Below are 24,257 nucleotides of genomic sequence, written 5' to 3' on the forward strand. Positions count from 1 at the left end.
TGAGTTGACATATTTAGAGAGGAGAGTGAGAAGCAGTTTCTGCCACTTTCATCACTGAAGGAGGTTGAAATGTCCAACGATGAAAAATGGTCCAGTATTCGTCTTATGACAGATCAAGGTTTATTTGATTCTGTTCCATGAAAAATACAAAATGTTTTAAAATAAATGGAGACCTAACACCACAATGGTGCATACCTGTATATTATAATTTATATTTTTACTTTATAGCGATTCCAGTGGTCAGTGTTGTCGTTTTGTTTGCTGGTTTCATAAATTTAAAAGAAGTATTTATTAGTAACTCCTTGATTTCTTTGCCACAGAAACCCAGGAGTTACTTATAAGGTAGGAGAAGAAGAGGTAAATGTAGATCAGGCCGAAAAGAAATTAGAGGTTACGATACAATCAGATAAGAAATTTAATCATGCAGTGTTCTTTAGGTCTTAAAGAGGTGAATAGGAAAGTGTATGGTGTGTCTCTATGATTTCTATGAATGATTTAGAATTATTTTTCCTTTTTTTTTTTTTTTTTTTTGGTAGATGCCATTTTTAAATAGTACTAATTTTAATCATGAATCCCTTTATCGGAATTTACATATTGTTTCAACTCTCCTAATGACCATGATAATTTTTTTTTTAATAACAGAATGTAAATGTGTACATAATCGATGTGGCAAGGCATTAAAATAGCCTTAGCCATCCACAGAGATTCAATGAATCCTGTGGATACTGATTTTTTCTAAACGTCTCTGCTAGGTCATCAAAACCTGATGTGGGAAAGGATGGCGATTGTGAGGTTTTAGAGCAACATTTAAGTTCATTGTGATACTTACCTTGCTCGGCTTCGAAGGAGTGGCTGTTGCTGATGTCTTCTCGCACCACGAACACGTTCCTCATGTCATCTTCCAGCTCGTTCTTGGGATGAAGTTGACGGAGGTTTTCCGTTCTAAGATGAGGCAGCGAATTCACGTGCTGGATGAGCAGGACTTTTGACTTCATCGAGACGTTGCAGAGGGTGCATTGGTAGCTCCTGGACTCCTGTTTCACCTCCCTCTCGGCGTGCTGCAGGTGGAGGAAGAGCCTTCCGTTGGCCTCGTGCCTCGGGGTAGCCGTGTGAAGCTGCAGTTTGTGCAGGCTGTTGGTGTAGTAGTCGCATGCATTGCAGCGGGCCTGAACCGGGTTGCTGACATTCACGTACTTCAACTTCCACTCGTTCCTGGGTCCGCCCTCCTTGATGTGGTTCACATGCTGCAACCTCTGCAGATGTTTGTCCGTCTTGCAATGCAACTGAAAATTCGCCTTCAGGTTGGTCTTGTACGTGCACAGCTTGCAAATGTATGTTCCTGCCACTGCCGTCAGAACCTCGTCTTCCCTCATCCGCGTGCGGTCCAGTTGCACGTGCTGGTGAATCGCTTCCACAGAGTCGGCAGAGAAGAGGATGCAGACGCAGCACTGGAACATCTGGTAGGAATCGTCGTACGGGATGTCGGGTCGTAGGGTGGGATCAGGGTGGTCAACGTCGATCGATGGTGGGCAGGCGAGGTTCAACTGGGATCCTTTGCTGGCGGCGGCAGCCGCCACGGCTGCCATGGCCCTCTGCTGCTGCTGTTGCTGTTGTTGTTGCTGCTGCTGAGTGGCCATCATGATGAGCGCGTGGTTGTAGGCCATGTCGGCGAGGGCGGCCTCTGGTTGCAGCTGGGTGTCAGGTGGCATCAGGGCAAGACCAGGATGGAACTGAAGAACGGGATCCAGGGCCTGAGCTTGTTGCAGGGCAGACAGGTGCTGCATATGCTTCATGTTCTGCTGTAGCACCATCATGTTGTGGGTGTGCTTCTCGCTGGTCATGTGAATGCGCAGGTTGCGGGCCACGTTCGTCTCGTAGTTGCACACGTCACAGCGCCACGTGGCCTTGGGTTTGGGGGCAGTGGGAGGCTTTTTGAGGACTTCGGGAACTGGAGGAGGAGGCGGAGCAACGTTCTGCAGCACGTGGTCCGGAGGAAGGGTGCCATTCTGGAGCTCTTGGACGTTGTTGATGTGCTTGTCCGACTGCATGTGGATGCTGAGGTTGCCTTTCGTGGTGGTGGAGTAGTTGCACACCTCGCACCGGTACGGCTTGTAGCCACACGTGTATGTCTCCCCACGTGCCAGTCGGGGATGTGGCTGGTTGGTGAGGCAGTACAAACACGTCATCTCGTTCTCGGGGTGCTTTTCTTTCATGTGGATCTCCAGAGTCTCCTGGTACTTGTAGTGCCAGTTGCATTTTGGGCACTTGAGGGTTTTGCACGAGTTCCGGGAGTGCATCATGGTCATGTGACCCCCCAACGAGCGAGACGACCCTAGGATCATGTCGCATTTCGGACACTCCACTCCGTTCGTTTTGCCATCTGGATGTTGAGCACACATTCCCACTAGATTGCTGGTCGATGGGGCGGGGGAATTACACATGGGAAGGAAGGAGTTTAACAGTCCTTTGGGGGAACACCTCACCTCGGGGGATGTCGGTTCCTCGCTTAGGGGATGATCTGAAGACGATGGATGATGCCTTTCTTCCTCGACGTTCTGCGACCCGTTGGACACCCCTTTTTGGTGAGGTTCCAACTTCTCCGTGTCATCGTCTGCCTGTGCGGCCGCTGCAGCGGCTGCTTCCGCCATTTTCTCAATGTTTGCCAAGTCCTCCAGTTCGGGAGCGAACACTTCGTCAAAAGGACTTGACCTTTCCTCCTTCTTGATGGTGAGATCAGTCACAGAGGCCACTGGGCTGGAGATTGCAGAAACTAGAGTAGTGACAGCTGCGGAAGTGGAGGATCCGCAGCTTGGAACACCAGAGACGGCACAGGATTCGGAAGCCAGCAATGCTGACGCCGAACAAAGAGAGGAACTTGAGCTCGGCTGGGCGACCTGTCGGTGCAGTGAGGCCCCGCTCACCTGGGATGAAGTAGGAATCGGTTCTAGGAACGACAACAGGGGGCCTTTCTCCTTCCCCACCCCCTGAATAATGGCGGAAATGTTCGTGCGGGTCATCAGTTCCCGCTCATCATTATTCAGCGTGAGGTTGTGCTCCCCCATGGCATGAGCAACGAAGGACTTGGTGTACCCGAAGGACAGTTTGCAGATGAAACACATGAGAACAGGCTTGATGGGTACGGTGCAGATGTCCACTAGCGACATCCCCCCTTTGTCCAAACTATTCGGCCTCTTGCCGTCACTTCCGGCAGTGAACACGCGATAACTGTGCATAACAGGAAGTTCAGGAACTTTGGAGGCGTCCCGGAGGAAGGAGTACGCCTGGCCGTACAGGGCACTGAACAGAGCGGGGTTGCGAGCTATGTGGAGGGCATTCACAACTTGTGGAGCAGCTCGCACTTCACTGGAGGTCACTCTACTGCTGTCCACTACACTTCCCTCCTGCTGAGGTAGATCCAAGCTGCACTCTTCGTCACTGGGGTCCGAGTCCCCACCGCCCTCGATGATGTAAGCTGATCCGTCGGGATTGTAGACGATCTTTCCAGTGAACATCTCCACGTCACTGGCGGAATGGTCTGACCCATCCCCGTCTTGGGCACCTTGAGACAGCAACTTGACCTTCCCGTACGGATGGGATGCGACAGTAGACTGGTCTGGAGTCCCCTCGATCTCTAGGCTTGGATGGTCCTCCGGGGTCATCTCTTGATGGATGTCACCAGGTGGAGCTCCGTTGTGCTCTGCCGCACAACCAGACTGCTGGGATGTCCCCAGCGGAGTACTTGGAGGTGTATGTAGTGTGCCCTCTAGTGGTGGCGGCTGGTTAGTCCGCTGGCCAGTGTCCATGTCAGTCCCTGGGACATCCATGGCATTGCCAAGGCGTCTGTTAAGTCATCATGAGAAATGCAATCCAGTTCTGAAAAGAAAATACAACTGTTAGGTTCAATGCACTGTAATATATCTTGTGCATTCATAAACTAAAACAATAAATATGGTCATTACATCTTAAAAATTCGTGAACAATGCAACTATTTATAAATAAATGCAACACGGTATCAATGCATTGTGTGTTCTAAGGTCTGTTTGCTTATTTGGAAAATGAAGAAAAAAATCCTACGTGACTGACTGAGACGGGCTGTCTTGAAAGTGGCCTCAATAAGTTTCTCTTCGAAGAGATCCAAACTTGGATCTTTAAAAATGGATAGCGAGTGCAAAACCTACTCAAACAACGCAGGCGCATTAGCAAAGAGCCAGTCTTAGAAGATAAGCAGTGCAGAGGGCTACAACATTTTCAACTTTCTGAACAAGGTAAGATGCCTTCGTGTTAAGTCAGCCTTCTTCAACTAAAATTTTTATAATAAACAAATTCTAATTGAACTGATTAGAAAGCTGGACTAGTCATGAGAAGCGTTTGTTGATGTTTGGAATTCTTTTCGTGTGAAACTCATGAAAAGAGGAGAAATTTTGCAATGCAGCTTGCATTGCTAAATGCATGCTCTTTAACATAACCAATAATTAACATCGAATCGGAGCGGTTGCACAAAGATTTAGTAAGTTGTTTAAAGATGTTATAGGATGCGAGAAACTGATACTTCGAGATTAATGTATTCATTGGAGTTTGCAATTTCTGCATGTTTTTACACGATTCCTTGGAAAAACAGAAAAATATCTGATGGGCAGACATATTAAAAAACAAATCCTCGTTGAATACAACCCTGCCTTGCTCATGGGCGATGTCAAGAAAGTGTGAGAAGTTGGCTAATAATTCACATCTGAATCTGCAAGTAAATGCCTCTACTAATGCTCAATATTTAAATACGTGCTACGAGGAAGAGGGGAGGGAAGGAATGTTTGCTGACAGCCGCAATAAGTGAAACGCTCGGAGATGCATAAAAGTGCGAAGGAAAGACCTTTGGTTTCCCGAGCAGCAGTTCAAAGTGCTATTGCAGAGTATTTCGACATCCAGTGAGGGCAGAGAAAGTCAACTATGACGTCACGGGAAGTTTGATGTAAGCTGTTCACCACCGAAGAAGCATTTCTCGAGCTGAGAATATTTGTCCGCGTGAATGTCGCTGCACAGGAGAGAAAGAGAGAGAGATTTTAGAAATTATTTCCAGTTGGACAGCAACTCGTGTCAAATTAATGGTATATTAATACCACTATTGTCATATTATCAACTAGAAATCGATTGCATACAGAAACTTCCCCGAATGACCGGCCCTTGAAGGGAAGATTTCATTCAAACATCCCAAGATGCCACAAAGACAAGTGCTCGAATTGAATTTCGAAAGGAAAGTCCCCTAAATGCATTTAAAAATTCCTATTGACCCTGTGCACCTGTTTTTGAAATTTAGTTTCCTTATATACAGAATCCCCTTTCCGCTCCCTTCCCCTACCGAATTCAAACCTCGTCACCAGCAATAGGACACCATACTAGCGTGAACCCACGCGCTACTACTGAAAGATATCCGACTCCTGGTATAAACAATCCCCCTTCCGACCTCTTCAATATCTGCACCGATGTTAAAGTTATTGCACGACCCACCTGATCTAAACGGTTGCTTATCAGACGTAAACAAAAAACGGAATTGCAATATCTTACTGGTTGCGCCACACACGCCTAATTTATCTCTATAAAAGCGAATTCAGTCTTATTGCATTTTATATTTGAACCGCGTGGAAAGCCATAAAGACAACTTTTATGAAAATTTTCCTTTCTTTCTAGCAAAGTAGATACAACGCAGATTAACTCTCCAAAGGTTCAGGGTAGAAACCCACCTTTACAAGTTTTTCAACGGATTGCCATGAAAACTAATCGGTAAGTGGAACAGTATTTGAATATATGGGCACACTTTTGGGGGTGGGGTTTCCGCCAATTAGTTAGTAATACGTAGTCCATTACTACATTTCAGAGACTCTCCAAGTTGAGAAATTCATATTTCGGTAACTCGATCTGTGGCTTCTTGCTTGCCCAAGTGCCTTGCTGCAGACAAAAGATTTTGGCGTCCACCACCTTTGCTAGGATTTTGCTCGCGTGTCGTAATCAGCGAGCACCTCACACTACTTAATTTTGATACTTATCTTAAGGAAGGTAATTAACACCACTTAATGTACAAGTAATTAAACTTCGGCCATTTGTCTGCAAGCAAACAACTTTTAAGTTGTCATCTCTCAGATTCACTTGACAATGAAGCTCTCTGAGCTGTGATCTAAACAAAGACTTGTAAATGAAAAGATTACCGAATTATATACACACACACACGCACGCACACCCCTACCCTTCCCTAATTACGATGTTGATTACAATTACGGTTACTCTCCATTTCTTGGTACGAAGTGGAAGGGTTGCTTACCTCAGTATCTCGATGGCTGCGTAGGACCTTCTTTTTTGCGAAGTACTACACGGCAATCCTTCCAGCCCAAGAGCAGAGCGTGCTGTCGGCACTTTCGGCTTCCCTCTTCTAGTTCAACTGATTCGCGGGCTGCCCCTTCTGGCCCTACACTCCTCCCATTTCTCACCCCCTGCTCTTTTCTTCCACATCTCCCCCTTCGCAGTATTTCTAAAGGCCTGTCCCCGACTGTCCCTATAGATACCGTCACTGAGACCGGTTACAGTTTATGCGTTAGAAGAGCAATGTGAAGTCACCCCCCTCCCCCCAAGTACTCTCCTGCTGCCAGAGTAGACGGGTCAGACCTTGCTTCACTTGCACCAATGTACAAGTGTGCGTGTACCGGATTCAGCACTGAAATATCTACTCATGTCTCTGAACGTTTCTAAGTAATTCCACAGAAGAACCCCCTTACTATTCAGGGACACAATACTCCGTTAAAATACTCCACCTGAGCCACTCAGAGAGATTATGTATTTTTGAGTCTTTTGGCTTCTAACCTTATCTTTTGGATTAAGAAAAAACATTATTACAAACTGGTGTTAAAAACTAGGTTGAATTTGACTCTAGGAAACACTAAAATAGTTTTATAACTAATGAGGGCACCTAAGCATAAGTGAAGTACGTGGAAGCCATTCTAAATGATCATGATATTGCCACCGTTGGCCATTTTGTGACATGAGGACCTCCATGCCTATTAGTATTATTAAGATCTTGTCGGATCTTAATTATTAGCTGTACTCTATTGTCCAGGCTTTTCTGGAACAATTTCAGGATGGTGCGCATCTTCATATAGGACTCGAAGAGTCACGCCAATGCTACACATAAAAGCAAATCTGTTGGATTCTGTAGTGACATATCATTTTTAGCAAGAAAGTCTCGGGGGTAGCCCGAAAAGAAAACTGGAGGAGGTATATGTAATTTAGCCAAAATATAATTTTGGCTAAATTACATCTTTGGCCAGTGCGCGCTGGCTGAGTATCTCATGATTCCTCCTCCATCGAAGATTGGGACACCAGAGATGTTGATGTAATAAATACTGTTTATTATTTATGTAATAATTCAAAGCTTTTACAACGATACTGAAGAGTAGCGTTGTAAAAGAAGCTGAAGGGTTCAACACAGGATATAAAGTGTCAGGAAGCAAATGATGAATTATGCGGAATCGGTGGTCATATCGTGAAAAAATTCCTCTTCTTTTTCCTTCTGGGAGGGGGGGGGGGTGTGCTATTTTTATGCTTTCTGCCATAAGACGTGGTTTTTAACAATGGAAGCATAGAGAACTGAGAGTGTTCCCTCTCCGAATTCCAAAAGTATTGCTGAATATCTGAAGCAAAAGCTGTACAAAAAGGTGTAAAAATAGGTTGAAATGTTCCTTCAAGAAATTTTAACGAACTTCCAGTGTCAAATCTGATGCTTCAAGATCATGGCATAATAGATACATTACTCAAAGATAAACAGTTCTCATTTTCAACCGAATCGTTGTAGATAAAGAGAGCAAACGGTCCCATCTCATTATGGAATCTTGCACTTCTGTCCCATATAAACTGATTAGTACCACAATAGATTGCCTGAACTACTTTATTTTATAAACGTAAACAGTGGTAAATCTTTCAGGGGTGGGCAGAGGGGGAATATGCCCCTCCCTTAACCAAAAATTTGTTAAAACAGGTCAGAACACAGGAGGCGTTCTAAAAAAAAAACTCAAAAGCCTGGTCGACATGTTCCCCCCCCCTACGATGATAGCTGGATACGCCACTGAAATCTTCTATAATTTAAACCATGCAGTATACGATTTGCTCCTTGTACATCCTCGTATGATGAATCTGGTGGATAAAACAGATCTAGACTTTTTTTTTTTTTTTTTTTTTTTTATGGAAGCTTTGAGGTTTAAAAGAGACTGGTGCCTTCAGTGAACACTAACAAGGTGGTGTGTGTCCACTATATATTTAAACTGTAATTTAGAGTAAATTTTTTACGAGTGAAGAGGCTTGTTATCCAAATGTTGGTGTGTACCCTGAGTACAACGCCTTCCTCATACCATTCTTTTTATGTTGGAGATGAGAAAATTCAGTCTGAAGTGTTCTCATTCGCCATCCTCCTGACTTAGCACCTAATGATTTCACGTTGTCTGACAGCAAAAAAAAGGAACTCAAAAGACATTACATGATCTTTTCAAATGAAGAATTCAAGCAAGATGTGCATGATGATCCCGGGACCAACACACAGAATTATTTTCCAGAGAAATATATTCATATATTCTGCCCTTCAGGAAACTTGCACGTAATGGGGATCACTGTGAAGACTGAAATAGGTGTTTTAATCATTGTAATGATTGTTGTAAATAGCAATTTCGCAATGGATAGATAATTAATTATCTTCAGTCATTGATTCTCATGAAATTTATAAACTCATTCCCACTGGCACGACAAGTCAGGGATCAGATAAATGATTCGCCTCAGAAACCTTGGTCATCAAATCCTTAAAATCATTCTTTTCCATTCTGCATGCTTTGAGCCTCTTCACGAAAGCATAATCTAACAGTTCTGGTCCACTATTTTGCTCTTTTCTTTCCCGAAGATCCGAATAAAAGTGATAAATGTGAATAAGTGACAAATGTCCCTTGGAATCTAAATTTAACAGTTAACTTACTTTGAAGAGTGAGGAGCCGAATGTGGCTTTGTACGAGGGTACATAATCTAATGGTTGGTCCTCGCATTCAGGAAGTTCCAGTTAGTCCATTTTCTATCAACTTCCAACTCAAAATATATATATATCAGATTAAATGCAATTTAGAGCAATTTAGAGGACTCCTTAAAAAATCAAGAGTCAAAAGATGCAATTTAGAGATAACACCTTCGCTGCACAAACTAGTTGTTGTGGCTGTAGGGTTTTAGGAGCATCAGCAGCTAAGGGAATATTGCTCCGTATATACTGTCTGCAGATTACGTGCTCTGTAGCCGATTTTCTGTTTGCTGGATGAAAAAGCATTGTTTCCTGGAGAAAACACCATGCTACCCTCATCTGAGACCGACTAACTTAGCCACGTTTCTCAAACTCAGGTTTTTTTTCACCCGGTGTGGGAAGGATGGCTTTTCTACCAACTTTGCTACCCACAACGGCCACAAACTAATAAAAAAGGCATTAAAGTAAGTGGAGAGTTGTGCAAAATTAGAGTTGAATTTGACTAGCCTAATCAAAGAGATGCCAATACAATACTGGGAGAGAAATATCTCACTACAGCCTCATGTTATAACGACCTCGGCTGCATTCTCGCAAGTAACTCACAAAAATTGTTAGCACCTTATGAAAATCAGGAAATGTATAAGTTATGTCTGATGGCGAATGATAACATGACACACACACAATCAGTTCAGAAGCGTGTGGAATTGTCATCAGACTGCTGTTGAGATGGCGTTTCTTAGAACAAAGAACGGGCTCTGACTTTTCCCTCCCAGAAGATGTCAATTATTGAAGCGTAGAGTGGTGTTCTTACCCAACGAGTGCTGCTGCAACTGAGGGAACGGGGGTTGGTCTACGTGTGAGAAAGTTGGGTAGGACATTATGAAAGATGGATGGCAACATTTAAGATCGGAGGAATGCTCGGCCAGGTGACTTTGTTCAGCTCCGAGGAACAAAAGTCCCTCCTCCCCACAGTTCGGGACAGGTTCGCCTGTAGAGAGCTGGACCAGAGCAGTGAGAGAAAGGCGGTAGTGGGGGGAGGTTGTCGTGGGAACGGACCGTCGATGGCGCTGATTAACATCAGCGTCTGTCACAGTGTATGAATCAGCGTGATTGTCCGTGACTTGGCACGGAGCAAGGCGACACTTCAGCCACCTGAACGAAGCTCCCTCTCGGTCCACGAAGCCGAAACAAAGGAGTCTTCCCCAGGTGTGGCAGCCACAATCACCGACGGCCGAGGGGGTAAGAGAAAGGCGTAAAAAATGTAAACACTCCTCTTTCTCAATGCTTTATTCTAGTAGGTGTAAGACCCAATGGAGGGGAACACTAGGGCTAAGACAGAAAACCCAAGAAGGTCCTAATCCTATAGGAATGTAACTTTTGTCTCTCCATGAAAAACTGTCTGCTGCTGTTAACTGGAAATGGACGCGTCCGTAACAGATCGGTCCTCGCCAGCGACAAAGGTTATGCTAATGTGTACCGGTCTGGCTGGAGCTCGCCAGCTCTTTGTGGTGAATCAAAAGCGGTTTGTAGTAAACAGGGAAGAACAGACTGGGGGAAGGGGAAGGAACTGACAAAAATAAGTTTAAAGTCAAACCACGATAAGATGATCGAATGTAAGAAACAAATGAGAAGTCAATCCTTTACAAAGCACCGGACATGGGAAGACGAAGTAACCAGCTCAAAGACAAACACCAAACTATATTTTAATCAAATTAAATGTTAACAATTGAAGAATGTTTTTCCACTAAGTATATTGCAACATAAATACACAAACCACAAAATAAACTATACGCACCCTTATTACACTGATAAATCTCATAAGAAATGAATTAGCATTGTATGTGTAAATATGATTGCAAACTCGTGGCGATATCACTTTTTATTTGAGCAATTTAGTACAATTTAAATATTCATTTATTTTATCTTTTAGAGCAGTACATCTCTCAAACAAAATAATTTCCAAATAAGCTTCCTTCTAACCACGTTGCTTTGAAGACTTTCAAGTGCATCAAATTAATTTAAATTGTAACTCCTCGACCATGTAGCCCAGTAGTCAAACATGAAGGCACAGAAGAACACGCGTTTGAGTTGCCCGTGATTCGAGCCCACTTGTCTGATAAATAATGTGATGTTCTGTGTTCTCACCGTTTTGTTAACCTCTCTGACCCCATGTGGTCAGGAGTATAAACAGAAATTAAATTTCTTCAATTTGAATTAATTGTTCCTAGTTCTGGAATATTAATCAAGTCTCAAACTGCCATACAACATGGAAAATAAACAATTCGTCTGAACAAATAATCAGAAATGATCCATTCTCATCAATGAGAGTAGTAGTAGCAATAATAATAATGGCAAATGATGTAAGAAAGCAACCTTATACAGCATCAGCCAAAAAAAAAAAAAAAAAAAAACCACTTCCACAACAACACATTGAAGCCTGTTGCAACAATCATCCACTCACTGGCTGAAGGCAAGCTTCCCCCCATTTATCCTGCAACCACCCTTCCTCAAGTTGAATTTATGCATCCCCTCTCCATGATGCAGTCTCAGGAAGTGGAAGAATACCATTAACGTTCAGCTTACTCAATATATTTAAGGCTTTAACACCTCAGTCAGATCTTCCTGCAGGTGCCTGATCTATAGATGCTGCAATTGCAGAACTGAAGCCTTTTTAGGTAAGAGCACCCTTTTTTCTCTTCACCAATCTGGTTGCCCTTTACTGCACCCGTTCCAACAGACCTAATCCTTTATAAAGTGAGGCCTCCAAACCGGTATACAGTACTCAAGGTGCGGCCTAACCATGGCTTTATGGAAAAGGACAATCACCTCCTATCCCCTGCTAGCAAATTTTCTGTGTCATTGACAAAGCCCCATGAGTTGTCCTGACAGCATGTCTGCAGACTGCACAATTACCTCCAGATCTTTTCATTCTCCACTACCCTGAGTGTACTACCACACAGTTGATAAGTTCATCTGGGATTACTGCTACCTACGTGCAGTACCTTGCATTTGTCAATGTTAAACTTCAACTGCCATTTCTCAGCCCATCAACCCAATTTTCCTACATCTTGTTGCAGCAGCTCACCCTGATGACTGTCGTTAACCATCCTGACAACCTTTGTATCATCTGCAAAATTAGACATTAAGCCTGACATACTTGTACCTTCATCAATAACATTGATAAATATTGAAAACATCAATGGGCTCAGCACTGAACCCTAGAGAATTCCACTAATAACTTCAGTCCACGAAGAGCAGTGCTGTTCGTGGACTGCTCTTCGAAGAGCACTGTCCATTGATAACCATTCTCTGTCTTCTTCCACTTAACCATCCCTTTATCCATAGCATAAACTTGCCCTTAATGCACTCCGGTTTGTACAGCAGTCTTTTATGTGCAACAGTATTAAAAAAAAAAAAAAAAAAAAAAAGCCTTCCTGAAATCTAAGTATATGGTGTCAAAATTATTTTTTGTATTTGTCATTGGGCCACCTTCGTGGCTGATCCTGAATGGTGGCTCACTGTGCTACCTTAGTGGCTAATTCTGGACGGAGAATGATCTAGATAGTGGTCCATTATGCTGCCTCAGCGATCCTGAATGGTAGCCCACCGTCCTACCTAGCGACATATTCCAAATACCTGATTCTGGATTGTGGCTCATTAAGCTACCTTAGCAACTGATTCTGGATGGTAGCTCATTGTGTTGTCTTACGAAGTGATCTGTATGATAGATACTGGGGGTGCCAAAGATTCACACACTGGGAACAGTACTGTGTTAGGACAGATTTTTTTTTTTCTAAAAGGCTGGAGTTACTAAGATATGCACTGATTCAACAGGGCCTTTTTTTTTTTTTAAGGCCAAGTTTTAGAAGAATTAAAGTTAAATAAGATCTAAGATTGCACCCCCCCCCACCCCAAAAAAAAAAAAACATTCACGTGATCTGGAAATTAGGATCGAGGAAATTGGTGTATCATGGGATGGTGGAACTGGCTGTAATATGGAAAGGATTTTACTTAAAAGGATAAAGTCTTTGGCGAAAGAATAGAACCCAGAGGTGCTCGAACGTTGATCGAAAACCTTGGGAACATGTGGACATGTGTTGTCTGTAGGACTGCCCCAAAACGTTTGTTCAATTAGGACTGCCCCAAAATGTTTGTTCAACTTCGCCTCGGTGCAATAGAATGATACAAAACTCTATGAAATGGCCAGAAGCGAATGTAGTTCAGGATGATTCTCATATTTATCAGAAAATGAATCGGAGGCACTAAGAGTGGTGTTGGGCGTAGTAGGAATAGACATTTACCAAAGGCATCAATATAGGCTGCTATCGTTATGTTAGATGAAGGTGAATACAAGATGGAATAAAAGGGATGGGCAGTTTCGATCAATTGCTTTAGGAGATCAAAAAGACCGTCTACTTTGTGGACAAGAAGCGAGTTCCTGTTCTTGGACTTTTCAAATGGATTCCGGGTTTGTTCTGATATTTAAAACATCATAAAATGAAGCTGGAGGCTTTGATGTATCTCGGTTTGTTTATACTTCATTGAACTTTTACTGACCAGCTGACTCTTACACATTTATTCGATAACCACATTTTAGATAACAGACAAAACGGTGGAAAATAAAGGATTTCAATCATTCATACCAGAATGATTTTAGTGATCCAACCGAAGAGGTACTAAAACAGCAATCCAACGAAGAAATTCACAAGAATCGAAATCATGCAGATCATTCGAACTAGGGATTGTTATTATACCAAACAGCTATAGAAAGAAACGAGTTGAAATAACAGTATGCTAAAGAAACTCCTGCACTAGCTGAGAAGATTCGAGAAAGGAAGTCATCTACCATCGCATGCAGTGAGCATGCCATTGAAGAAACTACGCTCAGTCGGAAATTTTCGCTCTCCGTCCTCAATGGTAGATTTAAGTGGTAAGGCCATTAGGCACAGTATATTTTGTTTATATTTGCGTGTATTCTTCGATCTATTGGTTAGAAGAAAAACCCAAGTTTCAGCGAGATAAAGTCGTGCAACCCAGAGCTGACTAACAAAATTCACTCCTGTGTCCAGGGGATTCGAACCCACTCCTTTTCACGCAGTGCAGAAGAACGGTCATTATAACCATCATGCTATGAACCCACTTGTTCATGGAGAGGGTTAACATAGTCAAGTACTTATCCAAAATGATTACCAAAAATGTTTCCGCTGCAGAGGCTCTAAATGAGCGCAAATCACTGAATAGTTCAAAGGAACTGCATCATTTCCGGTTGATATTTCAAAGGCAGCTGAATGAACGAGAAGAGATTTAAATTCCAGATAAGTTTAACACTTATCTGGAATTAAATATCCGCATCTCGTATCAGCATTTAGCTTTCTCAGAAACTGAAAAAGGTAAGAGGCGTTGGTCCTGTGTTTTTATAGCCAGAAGAATTTAAATTGCCTGATAAGTGCAGTGGTCCTAATTGACCACAGACACTAACAATAAGTCGCAGCGAAGATAGAAGACGAGGAAGTCTCTGTGCTTTTCATTCCCTTTAACTTCCTGTCTCAAGCTGTGTATCTTCTTAATTCCTCGTAGGTTATCTGGAGTTGCCGATATTGGTCACTGCTGTGTCTATTGTGCGGGGTCATTTTTCCGTTCTTATGGCGCGGTCCCAGTATAGTTTGTGAGTAGGGCCTGTGCTTTGTACTTGTAATACAGTACACTTTCTTTGACCAACTCGTATTTCTTCTCTAGCTTCTAGATCCTGGCGACCTGGTTGTGCCGATGAGTGTACTTCGTCTTGGGACCTTGCATCCCACGATGATATGCTGGACTGTTTCTGGGGAAAGGCAGCATCGTCGACATGTGTCGCATTACTCTGGGATCCTTGGAGATGTATTTTATGTATTTCCTAGTTGTTGATTACTTGGTCTTGGTTGGCGAGCATAAATGCTTTGGTTTCGGGGAAAGTTTCCCGCTAATGAGCCATGTGTTGAAATCCTCCTTTTCTGTGTAGTCTTTGACAAGTTTCATTAGTTTTTACGAGAATGATAAATTCAACTTTTCACAGAGAAAGTGTCCTTATCTATGTAGTCTTTATGGAGGTCATTGTGCTTGCCATGGAGTGCCTTCTTTGCCCATTTTTCTGTCTTGTTGTTGTAGGGTTTTAGGCACATCAGCGATTTAGGCCATATTGCTCCTTATATATACCGAGCAATATTACTCCATATATATATGGAGTAATCCTAAGTCGCTGATGCGTCTGGTGTGAGGAGGATGGCGATTCTACCCATGGTGGCTTTTCTGTCTTCATTTCTTGCGTCTGGGTGGAGGGTGTCTTATCATGGAGGTTGAGGGTGTCGTTTGTATATCTTCATTATGGCCTGTTAGATTGGCGCTTTGTTTTTCAAGAAGTAATCCATCAGTTTTTTTAATCACTTTATTCTGTCCTTCAATGAGGTCTGTCAAATATTTTACTCCTTCTTCCCGCACTATGATCCGTCTCTCGATGGCCGCCTTCAGATAATGTTGGCGGCTCTTCGTCATCATTATCCTAATCCTTCTCATTTCTTATGGTCCCGCTGGAGTTCTTTAGTACTGAGTAGGTGTTTATGGCTTTGATTGTGTTCCCTCCGTTTAGTTTTGCATTTAGCAGGCTTCCGAGTCTGTGATGGTATTTCTCGGTCAGGCGGGCCTTCACCTCCTTGAGTTCTAGATGTTCAGCTTGCATCATCCCCAGATACTTGTAGGTCTCTCCTTCTGTTATGGGTTCGATCTGATTACCAGTCTTCATCTCGTAGTTTCGTCCGACTGGTTTTCCCTAATGCAACCTGTGAATCTTGCATATTTCTAGTTTGAATTCCATCCTGATGTCAGTACTGAAGTCTTTGGTGATCGGGAGTAGCTGCTGGAGTTGCTGCTTGGCTAGCGTGTAGAGCTTGGTATCGTCCATGTACAAGTGGGAGACGGTGTACAGGTTCTTCCTCCCTTCTTACGGGAGGAAGAATACCAGCAAGTATATCCATACTTGCTGGTATTAAGCATGGTGGATTGCGGGTTGAGTGCTAGTCAGAAACACAGAGAGCTAGGAGCATCTCCCTGGAAGATTTCTGTCCTGATGGGGGACGCTCTCGACATGGACACCTGTATGTAATGAGAGGAACTCCCAGTGACGCTGCTGGATCTACACAGCATTACTGGGATCCAATGCCCACATCTCCCCTTGAATATCTTCACTAATGGCATACGACAAAGCCAAGGACGTGAGGATAGGAGATAGAGACGGAATAACTGACAAATAATACGAAGCAGTCCAACAAAATCCCTAATAGGGATAACAGGACTGCGAATGCTTCTGCTCAGAGTTCTGCCTAGGTCTCTCTGTTCAAGTTATTGGTTCTAGATTAATAGAACTGGAGTTTTTTTGTTTTTTTTTTTTGCCGTGTGCTGAGACCCGTGGCCTTGCAGGAAAGGAGTAGCCTGGTGGTTGAGGAGCCCAGCCTAAATGCACTGCTTCGGCCAAGACGGAAGGCCCTGTGTCAACCCATTTAGGATCAATCGGCTTGAAAGTCTGCTTGCTAGGGTCAACTGTACTCTAATGGGTCTCCTACCCTTTGCCTAAAAGGGTCAAGCTCTGTTGGATATGGGTATAGTATCTAGGTAACTCTGGCGTCCCTTTTGCTTACGCATTACCTGCTAGTTCGTGAGTGGGCGTCCTCTCGTTGGACTCCATGGTGGGTGGATAACGTTAAAGATGTATTTTTAAATTTATTATTACAGCAATCGTACATGCCTTAAGACGCACCTACAATAAAATAATTACACACTACTGAATTTTATTACTCTACTCCTATTCTAATTTTTCTTTTTCCTCTGGGGCTTGTACTAGCTTCCTACTTTAAAACGACAATTAAAATAAAATGGCATTAACAAAAAGAAACATCAAACGGAAGGTGCACTACCCCCAGTATGAGTGACCTTTTAGCAAGAAGATCCCACTCGGCGTGGTTGCCGAGTTCTTGGAACATATGAAGAGGAGATATGAACCGAACTGAGAGACCAAGGTGTCACAGCCGTTAAGAGGATATTCATGGGTAAGGAGGGAAAACTAGTTCCAACTAGAGTCCTTCCTTACATTTAACATGCCTAATCCCCCTACCTCCATCAAGACAGGATATTTGAACTGTCCCGTAAGGCTCTACATCCCAATCCGATATTTTAGATGCCAAAAATATGGCTACTCTCAAACGGAGTGTCATGGCTCTCCTGCTTGTGCCCGGTGTGGGGGAGAAGAACATGTCACCAAAGAAGGCTCTGCTCCACAACTTGCATGCTTAAATTGTGGCGGTAAACATCCTAATTATTCAAGGGCATGTAGACATGTATAGTATCTTATGAACAGCAGCTTCATAATGCTAGACTACGCCTTGGTATACTGTGATGATCAGAAATCTGAAAAACAGCCAGAAATATGTGGAATGTGATGTTTGTGAAGTGTGACCGAGTTGTTTAGTTGTTTCTGGCCACTTAGCCAGGAGGAAGTCGATCTTTTGGAATTATTCAAGGGCATGTCAACGGTGGAAAGATGAAAAACAAATCCAGAAAATCAAGACAGAGTAAAATATCCCAAAGAAACAGGTCAGTGGCCTGAGGTCACGCCAGTAAATAATGGGAGATCTTACTCTCAAGTGGTTTTGGACAAGTGTTCTGCGTCAGCACAAATAGATATTTCAGTCCCACCAAGGGAATCTTTTACTCCACATGCCAGCTACTTGTTGACGCAAGCAAGCACACGAAGAAAAATCAGCAGTTACAACCATCTCAATAACAACAAAGGTAACAGAATCTAAGGAAAAGCCTTCCCCACTAAAATCCAGACTGTTATTATTGGAATACTGGATGCAGTGGAGATAAATGAAGAAACAGAATATGCGGATGATCCTATCTTGGACCTGTATCACTTCGGAAGCCAGCTAACGGGTCCATTAAACCCAAACAGCAATATGGCTAAATTCTTACAATTGAATTGTCGTTGATTCTGACGATACATAGAGGATGTCAAATTGCTCCTGCATAAAAACGAACCTGTATGCTGCTGTTTGCAGATATGTATCTAAATGTAAAAAGATAATCCCATCCTTCGAACCTTTACTACCATCCGTAAAGACAGGAACGGGGATGGCCCGGCCTATGGAGAAATCGCAATCCTTGTGGGCAATCATGCCTCTTTCGCATGTGTTCAACTGAACATAACTTAGAAGCAGTAGCAATTCGTTTAGCAGTGGGGTACATACTCAGTTAACCAGACAAATAGTACCAAAGTCATCTGGAATAAAATTCGGGAAACGAAGGTAAATTTACGTCATTCCTCATCTATATTAGAGCATAATGAGTGTACAGTAGCCAGCCCAACTGCTATTGCCAATACTCTAGGAGAAGTAGTTGCCAGCATATCTGCTGAAACATCATACTCCGCATAGTCCCTGGTTTTAAAGAAGGAAGTTGAGAAACAGAAACTCAACTTTTCTTTAACTAGAGTTCAGCCTTATAACCTACCTTTCACTCGAATGGAATTAACTCCTTCACTTGCTAACTCAAAGGCCATCGCTGCAGGACCGATGATTTCAGCCTCTACAGCTGTTGCTATATCTCCTATATCTCTATAACCGACTTTACTCGGAAGATCAGTTCCCCGATTCTTGGCGTAGGGCAATCATCCCTGCATACCCAAAGCCAGGAAAGGATCCCAAAATTCCCAACAGTTACCATCCTATTGCTCTGAGCAGTTGCATATATGTAAGGTCTCTGAAAAAAATGACAAATTCTCGCCTTTTATATTGTCTTGAAGTAAATGACTACTTCAACAAGACAGTGTGGCTTCTGAAGAAACCGGTCCACTTTGAGTCATTTGATCTGATTAGAAAAAATTGGTAGCAATGCGTTCATAAAGCGTGAGCATTTGGTATGAGTTTTCTTTGACATGAAAAAAAGCTTATGACACAACTTGGAGGTACAACGTTTTAAAAGACCTTTATCTATAAAAAAAATTTTATCTAGCTTGTTCCGGTTTTTGCCAAGAGGAAGGAATTCCCCAAGGTTCTGTCCTCAGTATTATCCTTTTTACAGTCAATGTGAACTCTTCTACAGAACAGCTTCCTCCATCAATAAATAGTGCTCTGCGTGTGGATGAGTTTAGCATTTTTGTTGCTCCTGCAACATGAGACTTATTCAACGACAACTGCAACAAGAAATTAACCCAGGCTTTAGCCAATGGGTTCAAGTTCTCCTCCCAAAAAACCAAAATATGCCATGAAAATAAAATTGCTGCCAGACCATCCTACATGAACATTCGTTTAAATACCACGATGGGAAATTCGGTATAATAAGCGTAGACCAGTCATCCCTTTGGTATCAGGATTCAAGAGCTAGTTATTCAATTTGTTGCTTTTTTATAGTCACCTCTTCAACAGCATACAAGACAGAGGGGTGCAAAAAAGGATACATTTATAGTTACAATAATATATACAATTAATAGTACTTATTTTCAATAATATTTACGTTTGTTATTTGATATTTACATAAATGTAAGCAAGTTAAAATACAAACAGAATTGGAGTTGGGGCTTTAGACAGGAGAGTTCTAGAAATCTGGTAAGTTGAAGATGGATTACTAAGTACAGTGTAATTATACAAGGTGAACGTCACAGCTTCCTCGGATTAAGTGAGATTATCTAGATATTCCCATATGAAATTTGAAATTTCAAATGGGAACACCTAGGCGTGGCTCAAGCAAGGCTGCGATGGAGGTTCTCCTGGATGCTTTTTTGTATGCCTTATTTTCAGTTTTTTTGTAAGGGTCAATTTAAGTTCATTAAAATATTTTCAAGATATAAACTTTACATTGGATATATCCACGTCAGCCAAGCAAATCCTTCCTCCTTGGAATATGCGACTTCGGTCTTGTGATCTTATTCTTAGGAGCTGGCTGAAGATTTCACATCTCCATTGCAGCACGCCGAGCTGAATACCCTGACTCCTTGCCAGTAGAAGAACTCTTTATTGTATACCCAAGGCAACTGCTGTACATAATACCCTTTACGGCTACAAGCCAGTGGTTAATGATGGTCCTCCATTTCACCATCGTTACTTCTAGGAAGTTTTACTGTCGGGTTGATTTTGTAGATATCCAGCGTCTCTGTCAGCCAGTTATGGGACACAGAGTTGAAGGCCATGCGGTAGTTGATGTAGGCCGTGTACAGGTTGCAGTGCTTCTTGTAAGCTTCGTCCATAACTGCGGCATCAATGTCAAGTGCTTCTTGTATCTTTTGCCTATCTGCTTTCATCTCTTCGGCTGTTGAGCCATGACGTTCTGGCTCCATATCTGGTTCGATATCTTCTTGGCTATAGCCAAGAAGATATCGGACCAGCACTTCGTTAGATTTGTTGTGACTTGTCCTTAGCCTTCAAGTAGGTGATTCCTTCAGTCAGAGACTCTGGGATTGTATCAGTGTGCCTTAACATCTGGGTGAAATGCTCCGCTATATGTCCATGTGTGCAGCTGACCTTCTTGTGCTAGTAGCTATGGAAGTTGTATATTCCTGGGGTTCGACGGTTGTGGGACTTCCTGATTGACTGTTGTACTTCTTCCTCCTAAATCTCCTATTCTGTCATCTCTTGTATGTTCTAGGTTTTCTTCCATTCGTATATCTAAGGAGCATGACCATTATGGCTACCTTCGCTGCTCCACAGTATGCCCCAGAACTCCTCGAGTGCCTTCTGATCGGGGAGATCCGTTGCTCTCCTTTTCCTTTTGCCCAATGTTCCTGTAGAAGGGGTCTGGTTTTAATCAAATATCCGGTTGTCTGTTTCCCTCCGAGCACTCTCCCTGCATCTGCGAAGTCTCTCGCTGCTTGACCAATTTTTTAATATTAAGCAAATAATAACCAATATTGTCATTACTTTGCTGAAATGAACTAATTTTTGCTTTTTTCTCTGTCCGTTATTTTATTTTATTCTGTGTTTTTGTTGTCTTTTTTTTTATTTATGAACAAAGGGGTAGTAGAGTATTTTAAAAATCTTAAGTTTAAATTCTATCCTCAAAGTAATTAAACAGCTGTGTAATATCTTTTATAAATGCTCTTCACAATGTCGTTGAAAAACCCTACAGACACCACCAAAAGACCCTAGGATATATATTTTTTTTTATTTAAAAACTTTTTCTAGGATATTTTTTTATGAACCAGATTAGCCCCAGGGGCTAATCTAGGAAAGCGCTGATAAAGTGAGTGATTGGAGGAATCTTAATTTTGTGATTGTTCAAAATTATTGAAATTTCTATTTCACTTACAAATTTTGTTACACGGGTTGTGCTAATCAGCTGTTAAGGTTAGGTGTCCTACTTTCTCGAAGTCTGGGGTGGGCGGTCAGAGGAGTGAATCCCCTGGCTGGTTAAACGAGTACTGAGCAGAGGCTTTTTTTTTGTTAACCCTATTTCTGTGCCCTAGAGTTTTTGGCTCCTGGGATCCTCACCCGTTAAACTTCGGTGAGGAAGGTTTTAGTGGTTTCAAATAGATTTTTAAAACATTTTCGTTTCCAATTTAAATACGCTGTTCAGGCTCTCGATCCTTGTATTTGAAATTGTAAATAGCTGTTTATTTTCTCATTGTTTTGAGATACAACTTTTAGTTTTATATATAGTATTTATCGTTTTATTATACACTGAGTGATCACTGAATTATGACCAAGTGCCTAATACTTCGTAGGTCCTCCTTTTGCCCTCAGTACAGCAGTTATCCGACGTGGCATTGATTCAACAAGATGTCGGAAGCGTTCAGGAGGTATGGCCAACCAAGTTGTGTGTAATGCGGTCAGAAATGCAGGTATGGAGATGATTGGTGTATCCAGACACCTGATATGCCTTTCCATAGTGTCCCACAAGTACTCTATCGGATTGATATCGGGAGAAATTCGGAGGCCAATCGATATGCTGGGTCAGAACTGTGTTCCTCAAACCATTCCTGCACATCAAGTGTCCGATGGCTCGTCGCATTGTCATCTTGGAAGACACCATCGCCATTCAGGAAAAAGTGTAACACAGCGGAGACCAGCGATACGTTGTTCCACAAGCGCCAGGGGTCCAAGTTCCGGCCAGTGAAACATGCCACACACCAAACAACCGCCTCCACCGGCCTGCACTTTTGATATTAAGCATGATGGATGAAGAGTCCCATGTTGTTGACGCCAAATCCGTACACGACCATCCACAGTGTGGAGTACATAACATGACTCATCCGACCAGCACACCTTCTTCCAGTCTTTTACGCCGATAAACCTTGGTTAGGAGAGGATGCCATAGGGGTCGTCTGCTGGTATAGCCCATACGTGCGAGCGTGCCAATATCTGGCATGACCATGTGCCATGCCAGATATTGTTCCGGATTGGTCCATGTTGTATTGGGTAGTCAACTCTTCAACGGTGCTGCGCCTGTTCGCCTGTACGAGTCGTCGGACCCAGCGCTGACCGCTAACATCAACCTTTCGCTGACCTTTGCAGTTTTGACGTCGGGTTGTTGTTTGACCAATTTGACGCCAGTCCTGGTACGCTTTAACAATGGCGGCTCTCGAACACTCCATCAAGAAAGCACTCTCGTACCTCACGTGGTCAACAAGTGGTATTCAGTTTTCATAGGGGTGGTCATAATTCAGTGATCACTCAGTGTATATTGTCCGAGGTACAGTACTTAACTGAGATAGAGGTTTTCTCAGGAAGAACTTTGCAAAGAACTCCCCCTAAAGTTCCTGGGTCATTATCTCTCTCTGGCCTACCGGAAAGCTCACAAAGCTCTAAATCAAAGAAAGGGAAGTCGAGAGTTGGAAATAGTGCTAAGAAAGATTGATCTGATAGTAGAAGTTCAGATGGATCAATAAAAAGGAAAAGAACGGATCACAGTAAAGAAAGATCATGATTTCAAGAATGGAACATGAAAAGGAAATAAGAAGTAGGCTGGAGGTATATTTGTTTGATACGCATAGCAAAATTCCAACTGCTGCGATGCAGATAATCCTATGGGATGTGTTGAAAACTAAAGCGGTCGATGGGTATATTGAAAAATCTATTGTTGAAAGAAAGTTTATAAGAAAAAACTCGAGATGTGGTCTCTTATGCCAGTGTAGTGAAAGAAAAGCCAAAGGAGAAGACAAAGGGTTCAAAAGTTGTCTTGATCAAGTCCGTAGGCGAAAAGTTTAAAACCAGTGAAGAAATAAAAAGAACTGTATTAAAAGAAGTGAGACCGTTACTAAAAATGTAAAAGTGAAGAACATTAGGACTATCAGAGATTGTGGTCTTCTAGAGGAGGTTGAGGGAAATGATGACATAAGCAAGATCGGGGGTTGTTCGTGAATTCAACAAGTTGGACTTAAATTTAGCATACCAAGAACAATATATCCTAGAATTGTTATGTTTAATGTGGAAAAGTAAATTGAACAAGAATTCCTAGACCAGTTATGAGTTAAAAACTGTAAGGATTTTGGTCTATCCAAAAAAAGAGTTTAATGAAAATATTGAAGTTGTATCTATAAATAAGTCTAAGAATTCAGAAATGATGAATTGGGTGCTGGAGGTCAGGTCGAAGGTATGGGATGAAATTAAGAAAAAAGATCGATTGTATGCCATTTGGATGGCGTATAAATATCGTGAGATTTTCTCTGTAACTCAGTGTGCTATAAATGTCTGAATTATAGTCATTTATCAAAATATTGTCAAAGGGATCTTGTATGTGGACACTGTGCCAGGGCTGGGCACCCTTATAAAGACTGTACATATAAAAGTGAGAATCCATCTTGCATTAATTGCAAGTTATGAAATAGGCCAATGAACCATGCTGCGGTGGACAGGAATTAGTCAAGATTTTAAGAAAGCGCTCGAGTTGTACAAACAAAAAATAAACTATGGCTGAAAAACTATCTATTGTCCAAATAAATGCGCAAAAAGTGTAGCAGCACAGGTAACTTATGAAATGGAACAAAGAAATATTGTTGTAGCATTGGTCCAGGAATCCCACCAGTTATAGGAAGATCTCAGAAGGAGAACATAGAAAAGCTGCATATTGATAAGGAATACAGAATTGGTGATTACCAAACTGACACACTTATCAAGTGAGAAATTGGTATGCTGTGATATAATTGGTGAGGAAATAATGGGAAAGTGTACTTCGTCTCAATGTACTGTCCGCCCTCGGAGGAGATGGG

General features: G+C 42.4%; 1 protein-coding gene across 7 annotated transcripts in view; it reads right to left on the reverse strand.

Moving 5' to 3' along the window:
- Positions 1 to 24,257, reverse strand: part of LOC150078646 (zinc finger homeobox protein 3-like) — a 305,456-nt gene that overhangs the window by 120,639 nt on the left and 160,560 nt on the right. For all 7 annotated transcript variants that reach the window (XR_016547578.1, XM_090383909.1, XM_090383910.1 and 4 more), the window contains one exon: positions 830 to 3,873. Coding sequence is in view for 6 of the 7 variants with exons in the window: in XM_090383909.1 (XP_090240035.1) it covers positions 830 to 3,824 (2,995 nt within the window). In the remaining variant the exon portion in view is untranslated. The remainder of the gene's footprint in view (positions 1 to 829; positions 3,874 to 24,257) is intronic.

Source organism: Mastigoproctus giganteus, chromosome 10 (genome assembly GCF_048544385.1).
Source record: "Mastigoproctus giganteus isolate SK-2022 chromosome 10, ASM4854438v1, whole genome shotgun sequence".
NCBI lineage: Eukaryota > Metazoa > Arthropoda > Arachnida > Uropygi > Thelyphonidae > Mastigoproctus > Mastigoproctus giganteus.